Consider the following 26,442-nt stretch of genomic DNA (forward strand, 5'->3'; position numbering starts at 1 on the left):
AAGAGCCGTGGTGACAGGAGTAGAGCTAAATAACCAAGCATCAACAAGATAATAACTGCATAAGCCAGCTGTACAGAGAATGGTGTTACATCCTTCTCACTAAATCATATCTTTATACAACAATAAAATGAATGTCTATCCCACTCCTGGGGGAGCTGGAACACATACTACACTGTAACTGTGCTATTGTTAGATTTTCTTTTTCCTGGTATGTAAGAGCACACCCAGCCAGCCCTGTGGTGCAAGCCACTTACACTTGCTCAATAATCCATTTACTTGCATTTGCTAATGCCGTGACTGTTATTTCAATCACATGGACAGGAGGGGGATAAGTGCTGCCTCTTGAAAGCTTACCAAGGAAATGACACGACTCGAAATCAAGCAACGTTTCTTAGCGTGTTGTTGTGGTTCATGAATCACCTGGTCCATTAGGACTCTGGGAGAGAAACAGCTCATGTGTAATTTCCCTTTGAAATTACTCCCTGGATGCGAAAGGGATTAATAGAAATACAAAACAGAGGTTTTCTTCAAAAAAGAGAAATGTAAGATACACATACACATATGAGTAAAAACTCTTGTACAGTTTAGTTTTATGATGTGTTGACAGGTCATTTTATTTTTGCTTACTGCTGCCTTTGTTTGACTGAATGGAAATTCTTCCGCACACAATGGTTTCTTAAACGCACGCCATTTCAATATTTCATCTCCTTGAGGGCTTGTGGTTAAGGTGATCTCTCCTTAGCGTGTTTTATTGTTCTAGTCAGATCTGATGCAATTTACATAATGACATTGTGTGTGCAGTGTCGTCTCCAACAGAATTGTCCATGTGCCACAGTGAGTCATTATCATATCACCATCTTTCCAGCCAGCTTCTTTTCCTTATGAACCATCTCATGCTGCCTCGCCTCATTAACATTGCAAATAACACCTAAAGCTAGAGCAGTGATGGCAGCGGCGGAGGAAATAGGACAGAATTAACTAATTATGTAAGAAGCGTGAAAAGGACGGAAGGAACAGAGTGTAGCAACAAGAAGGTGGGGTGAGGAGGAGGAGGTGACAAGAGCATATTACAAATCTGATTACACCTTTCACTTGACAGTCTTACATGACATCTATTTATATTGATGCTCTCTCTCACTGTTGATGAGATTAGATACAATTTGTGAACAGTTAATTTCTCTCCAACAAAAGACATTTCAATTTCCACAGCTAAATTACAACCGCCCATACAAAAGTAACGTTCTACACAATGTAATTTGCAATTTTTTCACTTGCAACCTTTTATGCTACACTATTATCTCAATACTTTTTAACCACACGCATTTTATTGAAATAATATACCCATTATGTTGAATTGACAAATGTGGGAATGTAAGTGTAAGGGCTGTTATTACTCAGGAAATTAAAAAAAAAAAAATGTTGTGCTTGATTTTTATCCAGATGTTTGAAATTACAACCAAGTCAAAATCACAAATTAAAAATACAAAGCTGTTGGATTAACCGTACTAATGTGTCATTCGGTGACTGACTTCACAGACTTAAATCTGAGCATTATCCGGCCTCCATGCCTAAACCTAAACTTCACATAATGTTAGATTTGCTGTACCTTTGAAATGAGTCGCCAAGGACTTGGTGACATTTGGCACTTTTCCACTAGTGCCTTCTCAGGTCAGCTCGCCTCGTCTACCGTGCAGAGTAGATACTTTTTCTGTATCTATTCTGTCGAGGTTCTAAGCGGCTGAGTTGTCCTGCATCTGACGTCAATACACTACAGGCCACCGATTGGTCAGGGGGTTGGAGTCAGACGTTTGAGTCAGGATGTGACATCAGAGAAAGAGCGACTCTGACGGCGGCTTCTTGTTCATTTTATTGGACAGGCAATGGCAGCACAAAAGTCTGTTTCATGATCCAACTCTGAGGTGCAGATGTTCATAAACCTGGTGGCTGAGGAGAGAATTAAAAAGGGATCTTCATAGCTGTTCGCGGCTCCCAGCTGACTTTTCAGCAGCGCTGAGACAAATTAAAAAAATTAAAAAGCGCCGCCGCTTGAAGCTTCTCTCACTCTCATTTTTTAGATTGATATCGAACACAAGTCACAGACCCAGTAGCACATATATAATCTCATCCAGGTTCTACATCTTTAGTGTTGTTGTCTTCTTCGTTTAGATCACACAATCAAATACGTCAAAGCAGCTTCACTCCAACCCGCCCACTTCTGCTCCAGGTGCTGAATTGTTATGGAAAAAGAACTTGGCCGAGTTGAGTCGAGCCGAGCTGAGATGAGTAGAACTGAGTAGGTGCTAGTGGAAAAGTGCCATGATTTTGAGAGGGTTGGAGTTAAGTAAAATGCCTGACCAAAAACAAGATGCCAAAAAGAAAGCTGTAGAGATACATTTGAAAATTAGGTTTTTGTACTGTATCTGTGTAGTATTTAGACCAAAGCGTGTCACAAACGCTTCATTAAGACCTCAGGACATCGTCTTTGTGTTTTCCTACTTTAACAAGTAAACAAAGAAGCCTGTGTAGGTTGTAGGGGACAAAGAGGCGGATTCACCACCTTCTTGCAACAGCGTGAGTGAAATTTCCATAATAAATCACATTGGCTGAGAGGCAAAACTTCCCAATTAAAAATAAATAAATTGCCTGAAATTCTTACGATAGCGGAAACCAATAGCATTATTACTTAATGCAAAATGTGCTTGCGCTAACATGTCACCAGTGACACAGTTGGGCATTAATGTTAACACCCTTAATAAGTAATACAGGAGCTACTTTTAAGTGGGACAAAAACAATATTCGAAGGAAAATAATTTTCTGAAGAAATACATGACAAATCACAATGCATCAATCCCAAAGTTCAATCAGTTAAACATCTGTGGTGCACAGAGTTGTTACATTAATCCCCATTTCTTATGTCAGTCTGTACTTTCATTTAATATTTCATGTGTTTTCAAGCATTACTGCTTCTCTTAATTACAGTAATCTAAATACTCCAGTGCAGTGTACAATGTCTTTTCTGCAGTCAGTCGCAACAGAGCTGCATTAATGTGTTTACATCTGAAAGAAAAATGTAATATGACTTAAATAACATATTTGTAATCAGAGATCTGGTGTCATCTGGTGACCAGGTCCAGGGCAAATGTGAATATATATATATTTAATGATGGGACTTCTTACCAAAACCTCTTCTTTCTACTATGTTAACAGTATTCCAGTGCTTTACACAAACTGAAATTTTTCACAATTGTATTACCTTAAAATATTATATTTAGATTACACAGCAGCTGTTTAACCTTTCTTCTTTGCTGATGAATAAATGCTACTTTAATAGAGAAAGAAAAAATAACCTGAGGCTACTTGGTGAGTCTTCACACATTTCAACAGATATCAAACTCAAGGACTAAATTATTTAAAACTGAGCTCCAGGATTGATCAACTCTGTCGGTGCCAGGTTGTGTGAGGACGAGCATAGATGCAGCATCACCGCGTTCACACAAACACACACTCTCTACGTGATGACCATGGGCGAAATTAAGAGGTCACAAGTTTGATCACAATTAACATAATTTGTACATGTGAACGATTTTGAAGAAATATTTTACCTTACTCATTAGCCCAATGGGCACTTAGCTAAACATTAAAAGTGGGTTAAAACTTAAATGAATTCATATTTATTTGTCGTATAGATATATATACCGTATTTTCTGTACTATAAAACGCACTTAAAATCGTTAATTTTTCAATAATCAGGTGTACCTTATGTATGAATTTTGTTGTGCTTACTGACCTCGAACCAGTTTTATGTGGTACACTGTGCTCAAAAATTGGTTAAAATGTTTTAGTGCGACTTTGGTAGCGAGGAAGCCGCTCCACTTAATTGATTGTCTGACACAGGGACGTTGTATTAAACCCGGTCTTTGACTGGATACGGGTTACAACGTCAGACAACGTTAAATAACTAATTATGTAGCGCTGGCAAGCCAACATCATCCAACATCTAGTCAATGTTACCTTACTGTAATTAGACGTCAAGCCAACGTTAGATTTTTATCGTAAACCCAATTTTTTATCTATATCGTAATTCATTTATAATCAAATGTTGGAATACAACATTGTTCCAACCTCACACTAACTTCAGGCGTCCACTATTGCTGGCAACCATGAACCAATCAGAGAACAGGATGTAGTACGACGCTTACCTCCTCCACTTTTTAGTTGTGGATTCGTGGAAGACGAATTATTTAAAATGTGATTGTATTTTTCTGTAATAGTTACAACTGAACGATATTCTGAGTTACTGTGAATGAGTTGAATAAAGTTCGACTTTCCAGACTGTTTTATTTAACTTTATATGTTTTATCATGCCTCTCACAAACTGCGCATTATGTATGAAAACAGACCCCTTCATTGATATCGCGTCTTAAAATTAAGTGCGCCTAATGGTCCGCAAAATACGGTATATGAATATAAAATTAAAGAGTGTCTTTAAAACTCTTAATATTAACCATCATGCAAACTGCTATAAACCCCTAAATATCCACAATCACTTGTTTTTAAAATAAAAAAAACGAATAAATAAAGACATATAAAACACATACGTAATATTTAAAACAAAACAAAGAGACAAAATATTGGAAAGTAATCAGCTGTTGTCTGCCTTCATGTTCAAAAATCCCCCTGAGCTCTAGATAAATCTATGAAACAAAACTAGTATGCATCTCTCAGACACTATCTGAATAAAAAAAAAAAAAAGCGAGTGTAATAATGCTATTTTTAAGCAGTGAACCAGGTAATGCTACTCTAGGCACTATGAGCCATTCTCCTAAATTATTAAAGAAATACTACAGAGAAATAACAGTGGTGGTACTGAAATGAGAGCACGTTTCGGTGGGTAATGGACTCTGAGAAATGTTGTAATGAAATGGTAGAAAGAATGAGGCCAGAAGGACAAAAAGGCCAGGCTGCGGTGTAAGAGCCACTGCTCATCATCTGGTAAATTCAAGGTCAGGACGAGGTCTGGTCACCTGGTATTTCTATTTAGCTTTTAAAGAAATGGCCAGACTCAGATTGGTGCATAAAGGTTGCTCAGCAAGACTCACTTGTTTTGCCTTTTATTCCACTGACTTTGTTTATAATGACTTTGCTTAACAAAGCTATAATATCAAAATAAAACCACGTGCTTCAAATGCACATTTCTATATATAAATAAAAACCTCCTCTGTCCATGTTTGGCTCTTGAACTAGAAATAATTTCATGACAAAGCTCTGAAAAGAGTCCTTTAAACAGCTTCATCAAAGATCTATGGCCAAACAAACACAATAGTTTGAAATGCCAGCGGTATTGTTCCATTTTGCGGCTGCACTTATTATAATTGCTGGTGACATATAATGACGCAGGGCTCCCTGAATGAGTCTGCTCCATTATGTGGCGTGAAAGCTGGTCTGGTTTGTGTGTGTGTGTGTGTGTGTGTGTGTGTGTGTGTGTGTGTGTGTGTGTGTGTGTGTGTGTGTGTGCCCCTGAATGTGGACGCCCCTCTCGCAGTGGGGGCAGGCTTGACTTGGATGCTTGTGCGCCGTGGCTGCAGCTTAGCTCAGTGCACAGTGGGGGTAACACAAGGAACCCTATGGTGCAGTAATGCAATATTCATGGTGGGGTGTGAGCAGAGCAGTTAAACACAGCATAGTTGTGAGAAGACCTCGCAACCCTCCATGACGGAGCAGCTGCAGCCTGCGCTTGCTCTCCTCTCCTCTACTCTCCTCTCAAAAGCCCGTTCTCATGTTTAAGCATTGTCTCTTTCTTTTTCTGCCCTCCCCTGTTCCTTCTCTGCTGCCTCTCACTCAACCATTAATTTTTAATCACAACTTAAATGGCTGGCTTGGCTGTGGCTGTGGGGGCAGCAAGTCAAGGGCTCTTGCCTCTGGTTACAAAGTAGAAAATAAATTTGAAGAGATCAAGCTAAACATACGGGGAGGGGAAGAGAGAGAGAGAGAGGGCTGACTACGGAGAAATGTAGAGGGAGGAAAAATATCAACTTGCTGCAGCCATTGCAGCTTAATTAGAATTCAACCCTTTCATCTTCTACTTTCCATTGCAACTGCAACAGGAAACTGAGATCAAATTAAGATATGAGAGTTGGATTTTTGAAGGTTTTTTGGAGGCCATGAGAAAGTAAAAGGCAGGGAGAAATGTGTTTTACATAATATGGTATGTTTAGTTGTCAAAAGGTAAACACAGACTGACAGAGGAAATGTAAGTAGTTAATGGACACTTGTCCGAACAGTAGCATGTTATTTTGTATTACGTTTTTTTTTCTCCCACGTATAAATTCCATTTCCTTAGCTTTTGAGATACGGTGCGCTATATACAATTGGAACATTTCATAAACCAAAATTATGAACTAAATGAGGCAACAAGCAGCAAGTGAATTGATAGTCGAAATGATACAACGCGGAAGCAGCAAAGCAATAAGAGTATTTCTTGCAGTAGGAGTATATGAATGATTGATTCCCCTCTTCAAAGACGACAAGCTTGTGTGGATGTTGTCAGTGAGGTGGCAGCACTCAGGTTTTTCCCCTGCATTATTTATTTTCCATATTGGGGTGGTCTGACCCACTCTTGTAATGAGATCTGGAGTCATGGTCTGTTTGGAGTCCCGGGGCAACTCCGCGCGACCGTGTCGCTGGATCACCGCTCAACCACACACGACTCTACACAGTCACTGTTTGCACAGACTCCACTCGGACTGTAAAAGTCAAAGCTTGTTGACACATCTGTTCTGTCTCCCCCTAAAGCTAATGGCCATTACATCTGCCTGCTCCTTTTCAGAGGGAGAGGAAAAGTGCAAGAATCAGTGAAAACACTGACAGCTGATGGAGCGCTCCTCAGAGGGGATATTCTGCTGTTGATGTTTCTCACGAGTGTAGTGAGATGATTACGTTGGCTGAAGACAAGAGTAAAAGAAATGTTGATGGTCTTCTGGTAGCAGAGTGTCAATGTTCAAACAAATATTTATAATATAAACTGGAAAAAAAATCCCCACTCCAGCAATAATGAATCCTCTAAAAACTCATCTACATTTCTCAAAAAGGTTTATTACTAAATTCAGGAAAGACGAAAGAAAAGAAAACCTCTGATGCCTCATTTCTACTTGCCTTACGTTGATCGGTATGAAAAAAGGCTCATGTTTGTTCAAATGTCTAAGGTTCAACTTAAGGAAGTACAGGTCTTTATGGTTACACTGATGCCAACGATGCTAACGCCTTGTTGCCATGGAGAGGAAACTTGGTTTCTAACTAGCAGCCTAAACTTGTAGCCTGTTCAAATTTGCTAAATAGTCAAACCACTGGAAGAAATGTTTTCTAAAAATGTAATTATTTGTTAGCTAGCTAAGCGTGTACGCTCTCGCCCAAATCTACCACACACGTCGTCGTTTTTGAAATTGGGCTCTGAAAAACACAGCGAGGAGTTAATAGAGGTTCCCATGGGGAAAAAATGGATTATACATTTCCCTTCTTCACAGAGTAATTAGGGATATTTAAACTAGGCTAATAAAACTACCCACATTACCACCGACTAGCACGTGATGTGACCTTTCTCCCCGAAACTGTCCTGCAATGCAACATCCAGTTTTAATATTGATATAATTTAACCAGCCAACAAATCTCAAAAGTAGGAAGATTGATTTCTACAAAGCTGCAAGCAAGTTGAAGAATCAGAATGGTGATATCCTAACTTTTGATTACTTTCAACGCAGCGGTAGGTGTCTGGTAAATCATGTTGTAGCGACCAAAGAACAGGGATCATGGCTGCCACAGCTTTTATAACTAGGCATCTGCTGAGGTTGACTACAGACCCATGTATAAAGACAAATGCAGCCTGAATTCAGGAATTGCGAAAAACAAACCCATAAAAGGAAGAAAGACTGATAAAAAGAAGAAAAAAAGCCTTGCCAGTTGATTGACAGGACCACTTGTACTTGTGGTTTCTCCAGGATAAATGCTTGGAATAGTGTCAGACTTTCTAAACAGCTTTTGTCGTAAAACACAGCTTATTTTGGGTAAAAGTTTGCAAAGCAGTTATCTGAACATGAAGACTGCAGACCCGTGTCCTTTGTAATTTTGACGGGACACGAGTATGTCTTCAGACAAAATGCAAACACTTGTGCAGCTTTTTAATATTTTTGGCTAAGAGATGAATGACATGCAAATTGGGTGCAAAACCACATCCTACACATTGTCAGGACTGCTTCCTTCAATCGTTTACACGCTTTGACCCAATGTTTCTGAGCCTGTAAGCACTGCTCCTCCGATTCAAAGCTGAAATCCCCAAATACAGAGTTTATAGCCAACTATTAAAGTGATTTGAAACATTAAAAACAAAAAAACTTTACACAGAGAGAAACAACTGCTGTTGTGAGGAGTCTGTCACTGATTCTGCTTTAGCTAAAGTGCATTTATATTTTTTTGAAAAGGTGTCAAGAGTGGGATTGGGGTGAACTGAATCGTTTGGCAGAATGTCATCCATTTATAACCTATAAAAAGGTGGAATATCCCCCCCCACATTTATCAGTAAATGTTATTCAGACAACATGTTGTAATGTGAAATGCAGAGCGCGCAGACAGGTTTCATTGAAATAAATTTGAAGACGGGAGTGTCATTAGGTCCGAGTGTCTTTAGCTGCAGGCTTCACTTTGTTGTATCCGTTAATTATTCAAGCGGCGCTCTTCTCTCCATCAGGCACAAGCGACTGCCTTCGTCTGGCAACGGAGTATTTTACACATCGTGGCCGAGATAAACAGTGCACGTGGCTGGTCATTGTTAGCAACGCGTGACAGCTGTGTTGTAGATGCGAGTAAACCAGATGAGGAGGACAGGTTGTCTCTTGTTGCCGTAGCAGCAGATAATTTATGAGAGCGCTCCTTTTTCATCTACAAGCTCAGATTGGGGGAGGAAAGACCTCGTTTCAGTTAGTTTCTGTTTCCGGGGACTGGATCGAACGGAAGATTTGAGTCCCTGAGCTAGGGTGTATTTTTTGTTTTTTTTATTAATTGGAAATAAATTAATTTAGATTTAATTGGAATGAATTTGTTTATAATTAAAAAAACATTACTAAGAATGAACCGGAACATAATTGGACCGAATTAAACTTAACTCCATCAAACTTTGTAAAGAAGAAAACAAGTACCACCCCCCTTATGCATATGAATCTTGCAACAGAGGGTTTTTTGTGTGTGCATGGGTGTGTGTGAGAGTATGTTTCCTTAACTAGCCCTGCTGACAGTTTATTTAACATCAACATATTTGTTGATCCCTTGAAAAAAAAGAAAAAAAGAATGAAAAATTCTGATAAAGAGGACTAAGATCCCCGACAGTGGGAAGTGAAAGAGTAGGAAAGAAAAGACAAGAAAGTGATTGGTGCAGTTTGGTGACTGTGATGTGTATAAGGTGCTGTGTTGGAGGAGCCACATCATTTATAAAGACAACATTTCCAAAACAAACCCTTTTAGCGCTGAGAAAACAGGCTGAATTTTCAGTATGTTTCATCTTGATGCCTTTGTGATGAACTGTGCTACACAAATAAACTAATATCACCTCATCTAAATTGAGAGTTTCTTCTGTTACACCAGATGAATGGATTTGCAATCAATAAACCCCAAAAATACCCTGAAAATAAGAGCTCACGTAAACTAACCCAAAATACCATGAAGAAACCATGAACAATAAGAGTTATTTGAAAGCAAACAGCTGGTGATTTCAAATAAATAGTTGTAACGCTGTGTAACACCAAATAGATGTAACGCCACAGAGATTAAATAAAGGTGGAAATAATTGAATGCACAGCAATATAGTGACCTTTCTCCTTAATTAACGCTGTTAGGTTGTTGCATATCGAATATTGTGTTTATCTGCATCTAGATGTTAGAAGGTGGTCGGAGGAATTACATTTTTCTGTAATTTTTGTTTGCACCATCATAACCTTTATCAATAGCTCTGAAAAATACATGAATAAAATAAAAGCAAATTATTCTTATGCATAAACATCAATCGATTAAAATTGTCAGGTAAAAGTACATTTAATAGGCCTACTGACAAAACTACAGTATTTGCCTGGCTATGAAAAGATCTCATTTTTTTGTGACATTTCAGACTTGAGTGTGAAATTCACTTGGCAGGTGAGTTGGAAAACATCCACCCAGACTTTTTAAAATAGCGTTAAGTGACTCAGAGGCCATGTTCGGTTTAGCATCCACACCTCAGCGTGTTAGTCGATCCGTCAGGATTCTCAAGTCCTGACCTGGCAGGGGAATAAAATCATCACGGCAAAACAAACCAGCAGATGTTTACGAACCACCGATCCCAAAAACAAAAACATTGTATATACACACACATACACGGAGGAATAATCTCCCACTAATCAAGGATATTGATCACCCTGCGAGGCACATCTGTCTGCACACCCTCGCAGACACAGATTGATTTCTCCAACGGGCTTTGAGACAAAGACGACGACTAAAGGAGAGAAAAGATGTGGGAAACAGAGACAACAGACGGACGTGTGGTAATGAAAACAGAAAAACTCAGGGCGTACGCCATAACGCTCCAGTCAGAGCAGCCACAGTCCCAGATGTGTTCACATCTGCTTTTCTAGCACACATTTCTGTTGGCACATACCTAATTTGTCTTAGAGGGCTATATATTCATATGTGAGCTTATGCTATACATGCATAAGTGAGACTCAGATTTTATTTGGCATGCAGCTCTTGTGTCATGTAGTCTGAATCATACGGATGAAAAATGTGAATCCAGAAAGGGAACTGTGTTGAATTGGCTGCTCTGGGAAGACGACGAGCGAGCAGCTGAATGTTTGAACCCTGAATCAGGTCAGACTGTGAAATATTAGATGTGTACTCTGGCTGCCTTGGGTAAAAAAAAAAGGAAAGAAATAAAAAAGTCTCACTTTGTCTCTCAGAAACAAAAGATTACTCCTACTATGAAAATAAATTGCCAGCACTTTTTAAATCCATTTTATGGAGCAAAGGAAAAACCAGATACTCCTTGTGTTTCTGCGGATCAGAATCAACAAATCAAAACCCCCTCAAGCATAATCTGGAAAGAACTGAGGTGCTACAATGAAAATAAACATCTATAATCACATCAAAAGGATGCAGTCCACTCACATTCCTGCATTTTATTTAAAGCTCTCATCACACAAACACTGGCACTCGCTGCTTGAAGCAGTTGCACATGTGATGTGTTGGCACATCCTTCCAGGAACTGACAAATTCTTTCAGATCAAGATAATCAACTATATTTGATCAAATAATGACTGGGAATATGTGGCCACTTTTTCCCTGAGAAAGGATGTCATTCATGCAGTAAACGTGACCAACGGTGGCATGACAAAGCTGATTGATATGGGTTTCCTAACAGTCACTGATAAGGCAACAATGCCTGGTTAAGATAAGGGAAAGACAAATCTATCCCTACAACACTGCGCAATTTCTTTACACAGCCTTTTCGCCCTGAAACAAAAAGCCAGGAGCTTTCATTACCGAGGGCGGCTGATAAAAACCTACAGGCCCAAGCGCAATCAAATGCGACAAACCTCTCAGGCAAGGCACGTCTCTGTCACAGCTACACAATCTTGAAAATGTCATCCCACATAATTACAAGCCTCAGCTTATGCCAGGCATTTTCTCATTTTGTTTTTCAACTAAGTGCAGAGACAAGAATGTAGCCAACCTTTCAACATTAAATTGGCACAAATGTTAATCATGTTCGTTTTCGGCGTTGACGAGGAATTAATCAAATAACTCCATCATTCAACACTGTGCCTTTCGGACCAACGTTATTTCATTCATGAAGACTGGATGAAAAGTTATCTCACCAACAACCCAACACCCTCACACTTTCACACACAGCAAGTCTTTTTATTTCCTTTTTTTTTTAAATTTAAACTGTCCTGTGACTCAGTGTCTGCAAACATACAGACTGTTACTGAAATTTAATGAATTGACATCTCTCCACGAATGCTTGAACGGGTTCGCTGCAGACATTTAGGGCGCTGCCGTTATTATAGTTTTCAGTAGAGCAAAAAAAATAAACATTGAATAACAAAAGTACCACCTTTCTTGCACTTGAGGGTTAACTGTACCCTTAACTGAATATTCATTTTCTTCATGTTTATCTGAGAATCAAGAGATTCAACGGTGTTACACAAACTTTGTTTACTCTGGGGCGGTCTCCACAGCAAAACTGAAGGTTTTCTGTATAAAATCCAGTAAACCTGGAGTTTTTCATAACTTCAGTTTGCTAGGGACACTTGGCAGCTTCAGAACTGCAACTCTATATACGGTGCACAAAGAAGCCAAAAAGAAAAGCAACATTCATCACTTAAACTGAACTGAATTTCTATATGAAGTTAAAACAATTATCCTTGTATAATACAGACCACAAACAATATAAGCCATGTTTCCATATAAACTTTAACATTACACATAGACTTAAGTGGAAAAGCCATCCATAAACCTATTCTACGTAAGCAAAGACAGGTAAGCTTTTTCTCCAAAAGACGAAAAAAAATAAATAAATAATCAAAAAACAACAGAAAAGAATGTCGAAGTGTTGAAACGCTGTCCAAAACCACATCCGTGTGACAAACAGGTATTTCTTTACTGATCAGAGGAGAATGATCTTCTGTTGATACATGTAGCAAAAACAAAAATACGAACAATGACGAGGCATTGCGACTTTGCCGTAGAGGCAGTGAGAGGATGATGACGGTCTGCTGCCCAGGCGCTAGCGCTGCGTAGCATGTGTTAACTGCAATACACTGCGACGCATTTGGAGGGCATTACGGAAATAATTGTGCGCTCACATGTACGCACTTCTTAATTAAAGAAAAAAAAAAACATGTTTGTAATCATCTTTTGCTAATGCAATGTCAAAAAAGTGTATGAAAAACAACGACACTGTCCAAGCGACTTGCAGTGCAAGAACAGAAGAAAATAAAAGTACATTTTGCATGCATTCATTAAAACGGCGTGACAAAATATGCAATTTAACATACAGTGGAAACTAAGTATCAAGTGACAAAAGAGGAAACATGCCGCACAAACTGGAATGGATTATAATTTACCAATGAAAACCATTGAATCCAGTTGTTTATACAGTTAGTATTCTTTCATTTTCATTTCACTGCTTTTTGGCCATGTTTATTCTCTAGGGGGGAAAATGTGATCACTCAAGCGAGATAAATGCACTTCATGTGGACTGAAAAGAAACGTCCATCTCCATTTATGGGAAGGAAGCGTTTAGTAAGTTATTTTGAAACTTGTGATTTCAATCATGAGACAACTCAAAACGCTGATAAAAACATTGCTGAAATCACAGCTATAGCATAGCACTTGTTTGAATAAAAAATGCACAGTTACCATTTGAATGAGAAAATAAACATTTTGATTCGAGAACATATGGTGTGAAAACAGTTCTTGCTCCCCATCAGTCTTTGTTCATTAGAGGATAATTATTTTATAACTACACAACAAAGTGCTGGGCTTTTTACAGCAGCCACTGTAGCGTGCTGTCACTGAGGCTGCAAGGACAAGCAGATCTAGAATGCTGAGGTTTATTGCTCGGGGCTCTCTCTGACTCCCATGCCTGCGTGCTCTGGTCTTTGCTCATCAGCGCAGCTCTCGACTCTCCTCTCTCTTCTCCCCATTAACCGGCTGACAGATCAGTAATAAACACAGCCTGTCACCTTCAAGGCCTGCCTCTCATTTACTAGAGAACACATGAAACCCTAGTCTCTCATTCCCCCTCCATCTCTCTCACTCTCTTCCCTTCATCCGCTGGGCTCATTGGTGCTGAAACATGATTTTTGGCCTCTGCTGCCTTTGAGGCAAATTCTCAGCAAATTCTCAGCTGAACCCAGATAGTCTTGAAAAAGGCATGAATATTAAATGGAAAAATCCATGAATAAATAACTAAAAAAGGACTTCCGTCGAACCTCTTTGGATGACAGGAGAGCATGGGGGAGAAATGGAGGAGGAGAAAAAATAGTGACCACCTCAGGAGAAAAGGTCAGGTCATTTGTTAGGTAATTGGCTTTCTCTATTGTCAATCCCATGCTGTGATGATTTCACAGATAAAACAAAAGAGGTAATCACAAGGTAACTGTGCAGTTGATGGCTAGTCGAGGAAAACCCAGCTGCAATATTTTCACAGGGAAAATACTGTGCTATTTCCCTTTTGTGGTGCAACCGGAGGGATAAAAGCCATACATATTGCAACAGCTCAATAATGTATGTGTGGGAAATGCAAATTACACTGCAGAGACCTGGAACTGGTACATGTACAAGAGATATGATGTTGAATGCATAACAGACAAAGCACGAGAATCATATTTGTGATGTACTCTATACTCACTAGTCCCTCTGCATGCAACATGAGAAGTAAATAAAAAGTAGGTTTCTCCGCTTTACATGTGGAGTTGGTGATCTTTTTCAGACGCATTTTTTTTCCTGTTGGTTAAAGTCATCTTCCGGCAATAAATAAAAAAAGTGGTCAATATTAACATGAAAACCATCTGTCACTTTTGAAAGCCGGGACACTGTAAAAAACAAAACAACAAAAAAAACAGACAAAAAATCCCCGCCTAATTACTTAAAATTGTGCTGAGGAAAATTATTCATAACCCTTTGCCATTAGTGAACTTGTTTCATGCACACTTGGCATGCATGACCGGTGTTGTGGGCCATGGAGCTGTCATTAGCTGTCTGCGGTTGTGCCAGAAAGTTGCACTGGCAATGACTCATTTGCTGAGAGGAAACCAAACATTGGTAGGAGTTGAAAAAGAAAGTCTGTATTGGAGACAGCTGGATGTTGCAAGATGTAAAACAAGACTTAATACTGGTTAGTTATTTGCCATGGCGAGTGCAGTTTTGGGATGGCGTGTGATTTACGTCGGAGAGTTAAAGCAGCACAACGTAACTTTCAGCTTTTGTTGAGTTTGGCGGCTCCTTTGGACAAAAGCGGTAGTGCTTTACCAGAAAGAACACTACGTTTCCCATGAGCACCAGCGCGTACTGCCGGAAAACTCCTGCCCTGTCGCGTGGATTTGTTTTGATAGTAGATGAAGACGGGACAGACTTTCAAAACTACTTTTCTGTTTCACCAAGTGAACAGATGGAACGCAAAAAAAAAAGATGTTAAACTGCTGGAAAGGAACTGGAATTTACCGGGAAACCTTAAACAAGGAAGCCAGGGAGCGGTATATGGAGAAAATAATGATTATTAACGGTTTGGATCCATATGAAATCCTTACTAAAGAGTGGAGCTGCACTCTTTAGTTAGGATTTACTGCCGCAGTTCTGCACAACCCACGTCTTCGGCTACCTTGTTTAGGAGTGTTTGGCAGCTGCTTTGGTAAATGTTTGACTCGCCATGTGTTTCAATAAATTAGTATAATAGTACAACATACAGTACATGTTTTGTATTACTCTTACTTTTCTTTTCTTTTTTTTTGACTGCTATATTATGCTGAAGCGGCTCCGAGGCGTGAGCAATATTTTTGTTTTCCTCGTGAGATAATTTTTTTCCCCTGCAGCTACAAATACAGTTAATATTTTTTCCTCAACAAACTAGTTTTATCTGAAGATTGGGGTTAATCGCACCGCAGAGAGCTGGCCAGCAACTGCGTTTAGCTGGAGAAGAATCGGGAATAAAACCCGTGTGAATGATCCGCCCCCCCCGGTCTGTGTGAGTGACTCTTTCACTCTGTTATCTCAGATACTTGGTCTCCGTGGTTCTGCCTCCAAGCAGGAAAGCGGTGAAAAGTTAAACCATTAGCGATCTTTTCCCCACGTCTGTTATGTGGAGCTGCTGCAGCTACAACACAGCAACGGGTTACCAACTTCTGCTGAGCTCTGCGCTCCACGCCCCGCCCATTTTCGTCTCGACTACGAATCAGGAAGGAGGGGGAAGTGACGTATGCCGTAAAGCAGTCAAAGCCGTAAAAATGTGTAGTTTTTTAGTGTGGAAGGGTTCCTACCATGCTCCTCAAAGTTACATAGTGCCAGTGAAGGCGATACAGACCCCCATAAACCTGTTGTAAGTTGATGTACCATCACAAAGACTCTGGAAATTAAGGTGGAAAAGTTACATAGTGCTGCTTAAAAGTGTAGAAAGTGAAATGTATTTTGTCTAATCTTGCTGGCTCAGTGAGTGTTTGTTGCAGAGTGGTCATCTTTACACTGTTGCAATCCCTGGAGTCTTAAGCCTGGTTTATGCTTCAGTGCTGGTGTTTCTCTGCTGTAGAGAGGAACCCAGCAGTATGAGCTATGCTGGACGCTGACGTGCATATCTGTCCAAATGTGATGACTTGCTCGGTAGCATTGCAGTGCCCGTTTCCTGCATGCTGCATTCTCCTTTTAAAACAAAAACCAAAAAAAAAACCTTTATGTACTCTTAACTGTTTGCCGTTGGAATCCTGTTGTTTGAGTTGAAATGATCTTCATAGACTTAAAGCTGAGCTTCTATGCCTTCATTTGGTGTGTACTGTAGGATGGTTTGGGATCCTTCATAGAAAATGTTTATAAAGAGCTTGAATCTTTTCTGTTTTCTGCCCTCACATCTGGGAGAGCTAGTCTCAACAGGTCAACAATATCAACATCACGGCCATGAAAGACCCGGACACCTTCCTCTGGTTATGGAAGTGCGCATTCATGTATTATTCTTTCTGGAGGCGTGCATTTTGATGGAGGTTAAACGTATATAACCATTTTAGTTGTATACTTTTTCAGTTTCTTGTTCCTGCTAATCTTCCAAGTCCACATGAGGTTGATGTATACTGCAATAATTTCATTGGTCCGTATTTTTAACACCATGAGTTCATACTGTATCGTGATAGAGTAGCTAGTTTAAATGTTTGATAAGAGCGCTGCTACATATATTGGGGTTAAAAGTCTAGTAAATTGCTGTCCCAGTTCACTCATCAAAATTGCACCTTCTAGCACACAAATGAAAATGATACACAGTAAAAATATTATTAATACAAATGGAAGCTCAACATTTCCTCCCGAATCTTTCTCACATTAAAAGTGTCTTTTGAGTGTCTTTACCATTGTCCACGCAGCTAAACTGTGACATGATCAAATCTGATTACTGTGGCTTGTACCATGTTTATTAATGAATTATGGTTTGTTTGGTTGCAGAGAAACCTTTATTACTCTAGTTTTGGCACTGCAGCTGCTCCAACTGTTTGCTTTACTTTGTCAGCGCTGTTAACATTAGTAACCAGGAGTGCTGCCTAATCAGGCAGGATCAATGTCTTTGAGGATCAAAGGCCATTTCACCTGCACATAGACAGCCAGACATGAACAAACACCAGACTGCAGCAGCTTACAATAAATTAACTTGTAATAGGAAAATGCTTCTCAACATATTGGAGAGCAGAGAGAAATAATGTGCTCTGCTTTGTCAGTGGTAAACTGGGACACTAAGTTAATAATTACTCAGCCCATTACGCTCTCTTTGCTTAACAAAATCAAATGGACAGTTTGCATCTTTAGGCAGCTCAGTCTTGCAGTGAAAAAGGAAAAACATCTGTCCATCGATAAGTGTGAAGGAAATGACACTTTCATAACATCCATGAGATAATATGGATGTCTCTATTCATTTTAAATGATCTTTGGACCTTTTTTCTCTCTCCTGAAAGCAAAGCTTCACCATGGAAATCATGGGGAAAAATGGCCTCTATAAGTAGAAACTAAAAAGCTTAAATAGTGCTCTTCAGGTTACTTTATATCAGAGAATCAATATTTTTTTAAACCTTGAATTTCTTTAAAGTTACTCAAATCTCTGATGTTTTTAAAATTTGATAGACACCGACATGGTATGAAAAGTTCCCTTCGTGACCTGCTGCCACAAATGAATTTCTCAGCACAGCAATTATATCTGTGATTTGCTCTCTTGTAGTCAGACACCCCCACAAAAGAGAGCACTTTTGTATCAGCCAAAGAGCCATCAGTGTGACTAATCTTTACAAGGAAAGATAAGGCAGCGAGGCACAAAACACTCACTGAGCTCATATGTTCTCCAGAGTAATAAATTCAGACGCAAACTGAATGAAGAGCTAACAAGGTCACAGTTTTCTTTAAAAGCTGGTTATGTTGTATTTTGTTTCTTTAACATCCCTCTGCATACACTCTATGACAAGTATGCCTGTAATAACCGAGATTGATGTACGTGTGGTTCACGAACACACATATCTCTGGGTTTTATAGTGAGATAAAAGTCTCTAAATTCCTGAGGAACTAACACACAAACACACACACACACACACACTAAATCATGGGATCATTTTCAGCACAATCAGCCAGCTCTTCTCCGATGCCAACAAATGGTTGCAAGATGCAACAAAAGGCATTCGGTGGTTTGAGCCAGCAAAACCTATTCTGAAATCTGTGGGCAGATTCTCGACTGCAGCACTTCTTTCTCCAACTTGCTTTTGTAAGATGAATGCAGTTGCACAAGAGAGGTTGAGCACTTCAAGGCTTTAAAACCATCTGATTCACTCGTGGAGCATTACACAGTCTTTCACTCTTCATGGCTGAAAGCATTAGGCTTTTAATTCTGTGGATGCACCATAAAAAGGAGGTCAAACATTAAAATCAGTTCTTTGCTCATCATAACATTAAGCAGCAGCTTCAGGCTAGTGCCCACATGATATCTATATATGTCAGTTTAAATGGATCTGGACTCACATAGCGCCATTTCGTCTTAGCATGGAGAAGCAACTGGCAATCTGTTCCAGTGTTTTCACCGTCTATCGTCAGATCTCAAGCAGTAAAGGCTTTTTGCTCGGATTATTATTGTAGTTGTAAAATTAATGATGTAAGGTTTTAGCCTAACTGAAGTATTCAGCTGGTTTGAGATGCATTAGGGGCGGCAGGAGCCTTCAGTCAGAGCATGCACCAAGATGATGATCTGTGACCTGCACTAATTTTTCATCATGTGAGGAATATTATAGTTGCTGAGGATTTCAATGGAAACCCATATAATTCCTTGTTTGCATCTTTAAAACGGACTAACTGGTGGGATAGATTGTTGTGAAAAACCAGTCCCACTGTACTTCTGCAGTGTTTTTTGTGTTAGTCTCACACTGTTTAAGGTGGAAACACAAATCAAATGAAAAAACGGCTAACTCGCTTGGCTGGTGCGTACTTGGACGTGTGCGGCACCATTAAAAAGAAAAAATAGTGAAAAAGAAAATCCAAACGAGATTTAGCAGCAAAAGGCTCGACATAAATGAAAGGCTGAGTTTCTGTGAGCCAGAGTGTAACTCACATTTAGCAGAGTGGTGGAAGCGTAAAATGAAAATCTGTCTTTGCCCAGAGTTTTTAATTCTAAAAGTCTATTTTGATCTTTCATCAAAATGGAGGAAAATCTGTCCTCACTCTGGCGAAGTCAACAAACTGGTAGTTTTATTTTGCTTAAATCCTTCCAATGAGAGGAAGTTGCTGAGCTGCACTATACAATCCAAAACAAAACCAGACCAGGATGTCCAAAGAAACCCAAAATGTCCTCTCTTAACTGTGTTTACGTTGACATATCACACCGGTGTGTGCAGGAATGCCTTGTGACTCTCATGGTGGCAAATAACTTTGCTTTGCAGTTACAGTTTCTCTTTAAAAGGCAGCTGTCTGACACTAACTTTCACTGCATTTTCAGGCTGAGACACATGAATGTTTGACTTTAAGTCACCAAGAAAACCCTTAGCTGCCAGTCAGAGCTCCTTCTCTGAAACTCTGAACTCATCTCCAGGGAAAGCACGGCTTGACGGTCAAAAGTCACAGCTGATCAACACTCTTCTGTTATATCCTTCATTTTACACACATTTATGGATTCATCTCTAACTTTCAAGCAGTAAGCAAGAGATCAGGGATGAGCAGGAGCAGCAATCCCACTCCAATTTGCCCAAGGATTGCTTGGCCTAGTTTAATATAGAGTTATGAACCACAGATTATTTATACACATACACTGGTAAACATTTATTTCTATCCATCCCTTTTCTCTCAGAGTACACACAGCCACTTCTTACGGATAATGTCAGGCTGTTATACTACGGGGGATCTGAAGCAATAAGCAAGAGTAAAAGAAAATATGTGCTTATGGCAGATTGCCAATTAGCTTTTAACACCCAGCCTGACCTTCAGCTAACACAGAAACAAACACACAGATACAAATATTCACAGGATGCAACTATAAACCATAACGTATGTCCCTCCTTACAGGAGTGAGTCCCGGCTATATGTCATTTTAAATGTCAGACTGCACCAGGGGGTAATGACTGATCAACCTGGGTAGGGATCTGGCGCTGGCTTCTGTATCATCTATAAAGCCAACCGCTGAGAGAGACACGGACAGAGAGAGGCTGCACTACATTATCAGATAACTGCCAAAAGCATTTGCTACAAACAGCACAAAAAAACTACCGACTACAGCAGTATTATGAAACTATAAGCTTAATTGTTTGTCAGCCATTCGTATAAAATATGAGCAAAGGCTAATTTAGAAGCACAAAATAAAGTGCTGAAACAGCCTGTTAAAAAAGGAAACATTTCAGGCTAAGACGTTCTTCTAGAGCTGGCTGACAAACTGGTTTTCCACATAAACATTTGCATACTCTTTATATATAATTACAAGGTCATTTTAATGTGATGTGTGCACTATATCCATGTTTTAAGGAGAATTCCCCCAAAAGCGAGCAGAAAATCTCTGTGGTTAATTCTTGATGAAGCCATAATCTTGAGAAAGAGGGCTTGCTGCTGAGAGTTTATATTCATCTCTGCTCACGCTCACATTTTCCACAACATGACTGCAGAATTAGACAATTCATCTCAGCAGCAACACAATGCAATTTATATATATTACTAAATATGCTACAAACACATTAAAGTTTAACACCCCAATGACAAAAAAAAATCTAATCTTATTGTAGTGTTACGAGGCAGTGACTGCTCAAAGGAATGGCGGAGCACAGAGCTGCTCATCCCTCCTCGAACACACTGCGGTGTGAGATGATTGGCAATGCCAGAGACAAGTGGATCTCTTGTCAACGTAAGCTGCTCGAGGAGCAAAAAGTGCTTGTGCTAAGCCCCCCCTGAGTAAGATGTGTGGCTATGCCTCGACCCGTGAGATGCAGCGGGAATTGAGGTGGAAGAGAGGGCGAGGAGAGCAAGAGAGTGAGTTAATGAAAAGCTAGCTGGTGGCAGATGACTGAGGCAGGCTGGACCGTTTGAGTCCACGTAGGTCAAGATAGCCAGTCCCAATTCCATGCTAACGTTCAAAGCTGGAAGTAAATGATCAAAGCCCCCTCAACAACAACACGTACAAAGCACACAGACTAAATTATGTCCATGTCCAAAGTGAGGACTTTCATGTGGCGTTGAACATATTCAGCACTTTGGCTCGAGGTCTTGATGACCTGATTAATAAAAATGCAAAAGCTTTAAGATGATAGAAGTCATGATTTTAACATACAAATTAAATTTGTCTGTTTTGGGAATTTTGGAAAAGGGCTGAAAGCAAAGGTTTGGACCCCCTAGTCAGTGACACACCATCTGGCAAGTGTTTGTGAACAGTTTTTTCAATTGCCAATCTTATTTTTTCTCTATATATTTTTTCTAGAGGGTAAATTCTGTCTATTTTTTCATCAAAAGACTGCGAGTTCTGTGATATTCTTGCTTGTTCTTTTCATTTGAAGTCTACATCTTTATAAATATCTTCATAGATATTCATGTCACTGGATTTTAAGGGCTAAAATCTTCAGCGAGCATCTCTCGAGGTACTTCACTGACGGTTTTAAGATGTGTTTCAGGAAAGCACTGTTAGAAACCACCCTCCTTTTATCTTTAGCTCTTTTAAAAATTGACATGAAGTTTGCTCCCACTTCACTTCAACTTAATCCATTCTTCCTTTCACCAATGGAATTTTTCCCATGCCACTGCTAGTAAAATGCATACCAGTAAAAGTACAATATGCAAACTGGAGTAATTGACATATTCGACACCGTTTACCACAATAAAATGAAACTTAAGTTATATTTGAACTTCAAAAGTTCACAGAAATTGTTTCTAAAATGTATCAGGCTTGTTTAGATGTTAATTGGTTAACTTCTGGTGATATATATTTTTTTGTACATTTTTTGTTGAAGGTGCATCACAGGTTTCTTAATAAGATTTTCTTAATAATTATCAGTTGACGGTCGAGAAGTACTCTCCAATACAAAGCTGCACCACCTGTTCCTCAAATAATTGTTCTATAGTACAAACTTAAGGTTCAGTTTTCCAACATGGTCTGAAATTTGTCCTTAATCTCTTGCCCTTCTAAATCAACAACTGTGAACATGTCATGTCTCTAACAAGACAATTAGAGACTGACATTTCTGTAAAAGCTTTTTTGAAAGCTCTCATTTCTTTTGGGTTTCAAATTATCCAGAGTGCTTCTTTACTTTAGAAGTGATTCAGAATAAAGCCAACTTTCTGGAGACGAGCTTTCTTTATGGCTAGGAGAAATTGACATATGAAAGCAAAACCGCACAGATCGGCAAGGTTCAGTGTTTGAATGCTATCCGCACTTTGCACCGCTGGGAAAGCTTTGAATTATCAGAATGAAACAGAAAAGAAACTGGCTGTTATTTTTCTGACGCATTTGTAAGGCCAGAATTACACTCCAATTGAAGGACGCATTCATGACATGAATAGTAAACTAGAATCTGCCAACAAAATGTTTTTTATTTTGCCAAAATGTGGGCAATTTCCCTTCATACGCAACTGCCCATTTCTTTAGGCCTTTAAATAGAGACGAAGGAGACGTCTTCACAAAGTCTGCCTGTCAGCCTCTGATTTGTTTTTCTGTTGAACCTGTTGGCCTTGAAGAAACGTGTAAGAAACATGAGAATACGCATCAATCCGCACAAGGCCTTCATAAATGCTCCAATGGCCAAATATGTCGCTTGGTTTCTCTCATATGCCGGGACAGAGGAAGTAAGGGTCCGGTCTAATGGAAACAGTTGACTGAATATTAACAGAATACAAATATTAACTATTACCAGAAACTCGGCCATGATGGAGACCTGGACAACAGGACGACTGATGCAAGATGTGGAAGCAATCTGAAGTAAAAATGATCGTAATGGACGTTGAGACAATTACGGGACAACTGGAGGATAAAACTGCACAAAGCAAGACGGTGATATGAGAAAGAGCCCAGAAACAGACCACTGAGAAGACGCCATGAATTACACCAAGTCAGCGACCTTCCAAGAACTGCATCGTCATTTTGACCCCCCTCCCAACAATCTGTAATGGGTTCTTGATAGATATCAAACTGAAACAGAGGCAGCAGGTGTAGTGAAAAACTATTATTAAAGAACAATAATAATAATAATAATCATAAAGACGGGAAATCTAAAAACTGCAATTTCTTTTAGCCAAAAAAACAACAAAAAACTGCTGACTCATAAACCATATGATCTACTGTCAGTTTTAATAATTCAAGTACATCTATCCCCCTTTAATCGGTGCCCTCAGCAGCAAACCTAAAACCACGCATCAGCGATTTGTTTTATCAAGCCCAGCCTTTTATCCAAGATCATCTGTGTAATACGACTCAGAATTCAAATAAAAGTGCAGGCGTACACATGTAGCCTACTTGCTCCCCTCAGATGTGACGTTGCAGAAAACTGTGACATTCAGATAACTCTAAAAAATGGAGATTAAGACTTTAACAGTATTTTCAGACTTCTTAAGCCTTTCATATCGATGATATTTTTTCTTTTCATTATCTGCCAGCACACTACTTAACATGAACTTCATTCCCTACCTTAAACCTTTTCAACTGTTCACAAAAAGGAAGACAAGGCCATGACATCCAGTTTAGTCCAGCGCATACTACATTTTACCTTGAGCCTCTCAAAAGCATTCTCCATCGATCTGAAAAGATCTGAAAGAGGCACAGCTGCATAAACAATCCACTCAAGTCTTTAGAGGGTTTTGAAATATTAACAAAAGAGCTTACAGGTACATCATTTTGCAGTAACAGCTACGGCAGCAGAGGGAGAATGTGCTCGAGTCCTATTATAAATCACACAATACAGCAACAACATTGCACATCCAGGCCCAGCTTGTCCCCCAGGCAACCTGAAATCCCATCTTTACAGATGGTGCTCAGACAGAATCGGTATAAGCGTGTGCGAAAACACTTTGTGCATGCAATTTTGTTCAATTGATGAAACTATAGCAATCGGGAACTGTGCTCTGCATTATCACACTTACATGGGCTATTTGTGTATGCATGGAGGCGTACGAATGCAGACGAGAACGCTTATAAAGTAAAAGAGAAATAAAAAAAAGAAAACCTAATAGTTGACTCAAAGGGATCTCAGCCACTCCGTGTCCTCTGACATGAAAGAAGGGGAACTTACAGATCTTATGCTTCCCTTTCATGGGGAATTTCACCAGCAGCTCCTGGGGGTTGGTGCAGATGAAGACGAATGGAGAAGCAGATTCCTCACAGGTATCAGGGAACTGCAGGAGTATTGGAGGGAGGGATGACAGAGGAAACAAACAACAAAAAAACAAAACAATTTAGCCTTGTCTTACACAGAAGGGGCATGTCCATACATCGTACACAGAAAAATGTGTTGAAGTTCATGATTGTATTGGGATAAACAATCATTCAGTGGCTGTCAGTTTGTGAGCCTACATCATGCTGGATGTCCTCCATGCTGGATGTAATGCTTCATGCCTGACAGTAACTGATAGATATGACTCACTGGGTCTTATGCTCTATAATTGCACAACTAATGAAGCATTTGTTAATGAGAGCAGCTGCTGCACTTGTGAGCTGGAAACATGACACAAAAGTGTTAAGCGGCAGCTTTAATATCAGAGACAACCACAGACTTTCTTTGAGACGGCCTTGCATGTTTCCACCCCGCTGAGCAGATCTTGGGCTGCTGAATTACATTTAAATAACTGGCTAGTTCATTTCTGTCTTTTACAATTATTACAAGTAGATTTGTCAACTTCAATAATGTTGTAATTCATTAAAGTCAGAAACATGTCACTACATCTATAACATATTCATATATACTACACATCAATAGCCCATTCTTCTGAATGGGAGTGTGTTCAACAGCAGTAGTTGACAGCAGCCCAACAGCATACAGAGGCTAGAAAAGAACACCTCTCCATCCTTGTGTTATTGATTGGTCTCTCAGGTGAGAGTAGGGAATTGACTGACACAGTGACAAAGGAGTCATCTTTCCCATCACTGGCAGCCAACGGCTCTCAGCTCATCCAATTTCCTCCAGTGCTATCAGATAGTGCCCATGATTGCATCTAGCCAGCCAGGAAGCGGCTCTTTTCATGACAGCATGCTTTTTTTCCTCCCCACCATCCCCCCTCCACCTCTTATTCACAGCCTTTCTATCCCTCTCAAAGGAGCAGTGAAGGTTGTGTCAAATTTAAGGCTTTAAACAGGGGGGGGAAAGCATCAACAGAGTGAGCAGCCCATCTGTATGGTCCCCGCCAAACTGCGAGAGTGATGATACAGACACTTATATCAGATCAAGGTCCATATCAAGTCTAAAACACTGGTGAGAGGTGAAATATGTAAACACTCAGTCATTATACACTGTTGGGAATCCACAGGAACACCCTTTATTTCTCCACTCTATGTTTAATAACACAATGATTAACATTAAAGTAAGAATATATTTCTCAGTCAGAAACTCTCAACTGTCCTTGAACCTAATTTTCAATTATTTAAACAAGATGAAAGATATGAGTGCCATCTTTAGCAGTCAACCATTGGCTGTTAAGGTTGTATGGCTACTAAAAGCATAACGTAGTCGACTTTCTGATGAAGAAGACTTCAATTGCTGTCCAATAATTATTTGATAAAGATACTGCATTTCCCTATGGAGGACCAAAACTGACATAATTAAAAATAAAAGCAGAAATATATATATGTATATTACCCCATATTTGCGCTCATGTTTATCACAATTATTATAAACAGATAAATAAAAAACAGTTGTCAGAGAGATGGAAAAAAACACCTTTAGTTAGTTAGTGTTATAGCACAAACACATCATAGTAATGAGGCCAAAAACCTGAAAACTAGATTTTGATTACTTTAAATTGACTGACTTCGTGATACCCAGTGATGCCAGAGTCGTGAAAATACACACAAAGTGTTTCCATTACAGGAATCGACATGTCTGAAAAACCACCTCATGAGAGCGTAAAAAGGTTTTTGCGATATTTGACAGTTTTTTCAAATTAGAGGCATTTCCATTACAGTTTTTACATTTACAATTTTAACGTTTAGGTTTTGATCAAATCTTGAGGTAATGGAAACGCTACTTATGC

At 39.5% G+C, this 26,442-nt stretch overlaps 1 protein-coding gene across 1 annotated transcript in view; it reads right to left on the minus strand.

The window, feature by feature from the left end:
* The window catches only part of trip4 (thyroid hormone receptor interactor 4), a 125,049-nt gene that overhangs the window by 41,702 nt on the left and 56,905 nt on the right, over positions 1 to 26,442 (minus strand). Inside the window, exon 12 of the mRNA XM_061739529.1 lies at positions 24,489 to 24,591. Coding sequence (XP_061595513.1) covers positions 24,489 to 24,591 — 103 coding nt within the window. The remainder of the gene's footprint in view (positions 1 to 24,488; positions 24,592 to 26,442) is intronic.

Source organism: Cololabis saira, chromosome 2 (genome assembly GCF_033807715.1).
Source record: "Cololabis saira isolate AMF1-May2022 chromosome 2, fColSai1.1, whole genome shotgun sequence".
Classification (NCBI taxonomy): domain Eukaryota; kingdom Metazoa; phylum Chordata; class Actinopteri; order Beloniformes; family Belonidae; genus Cololabis; species Cololabis saira.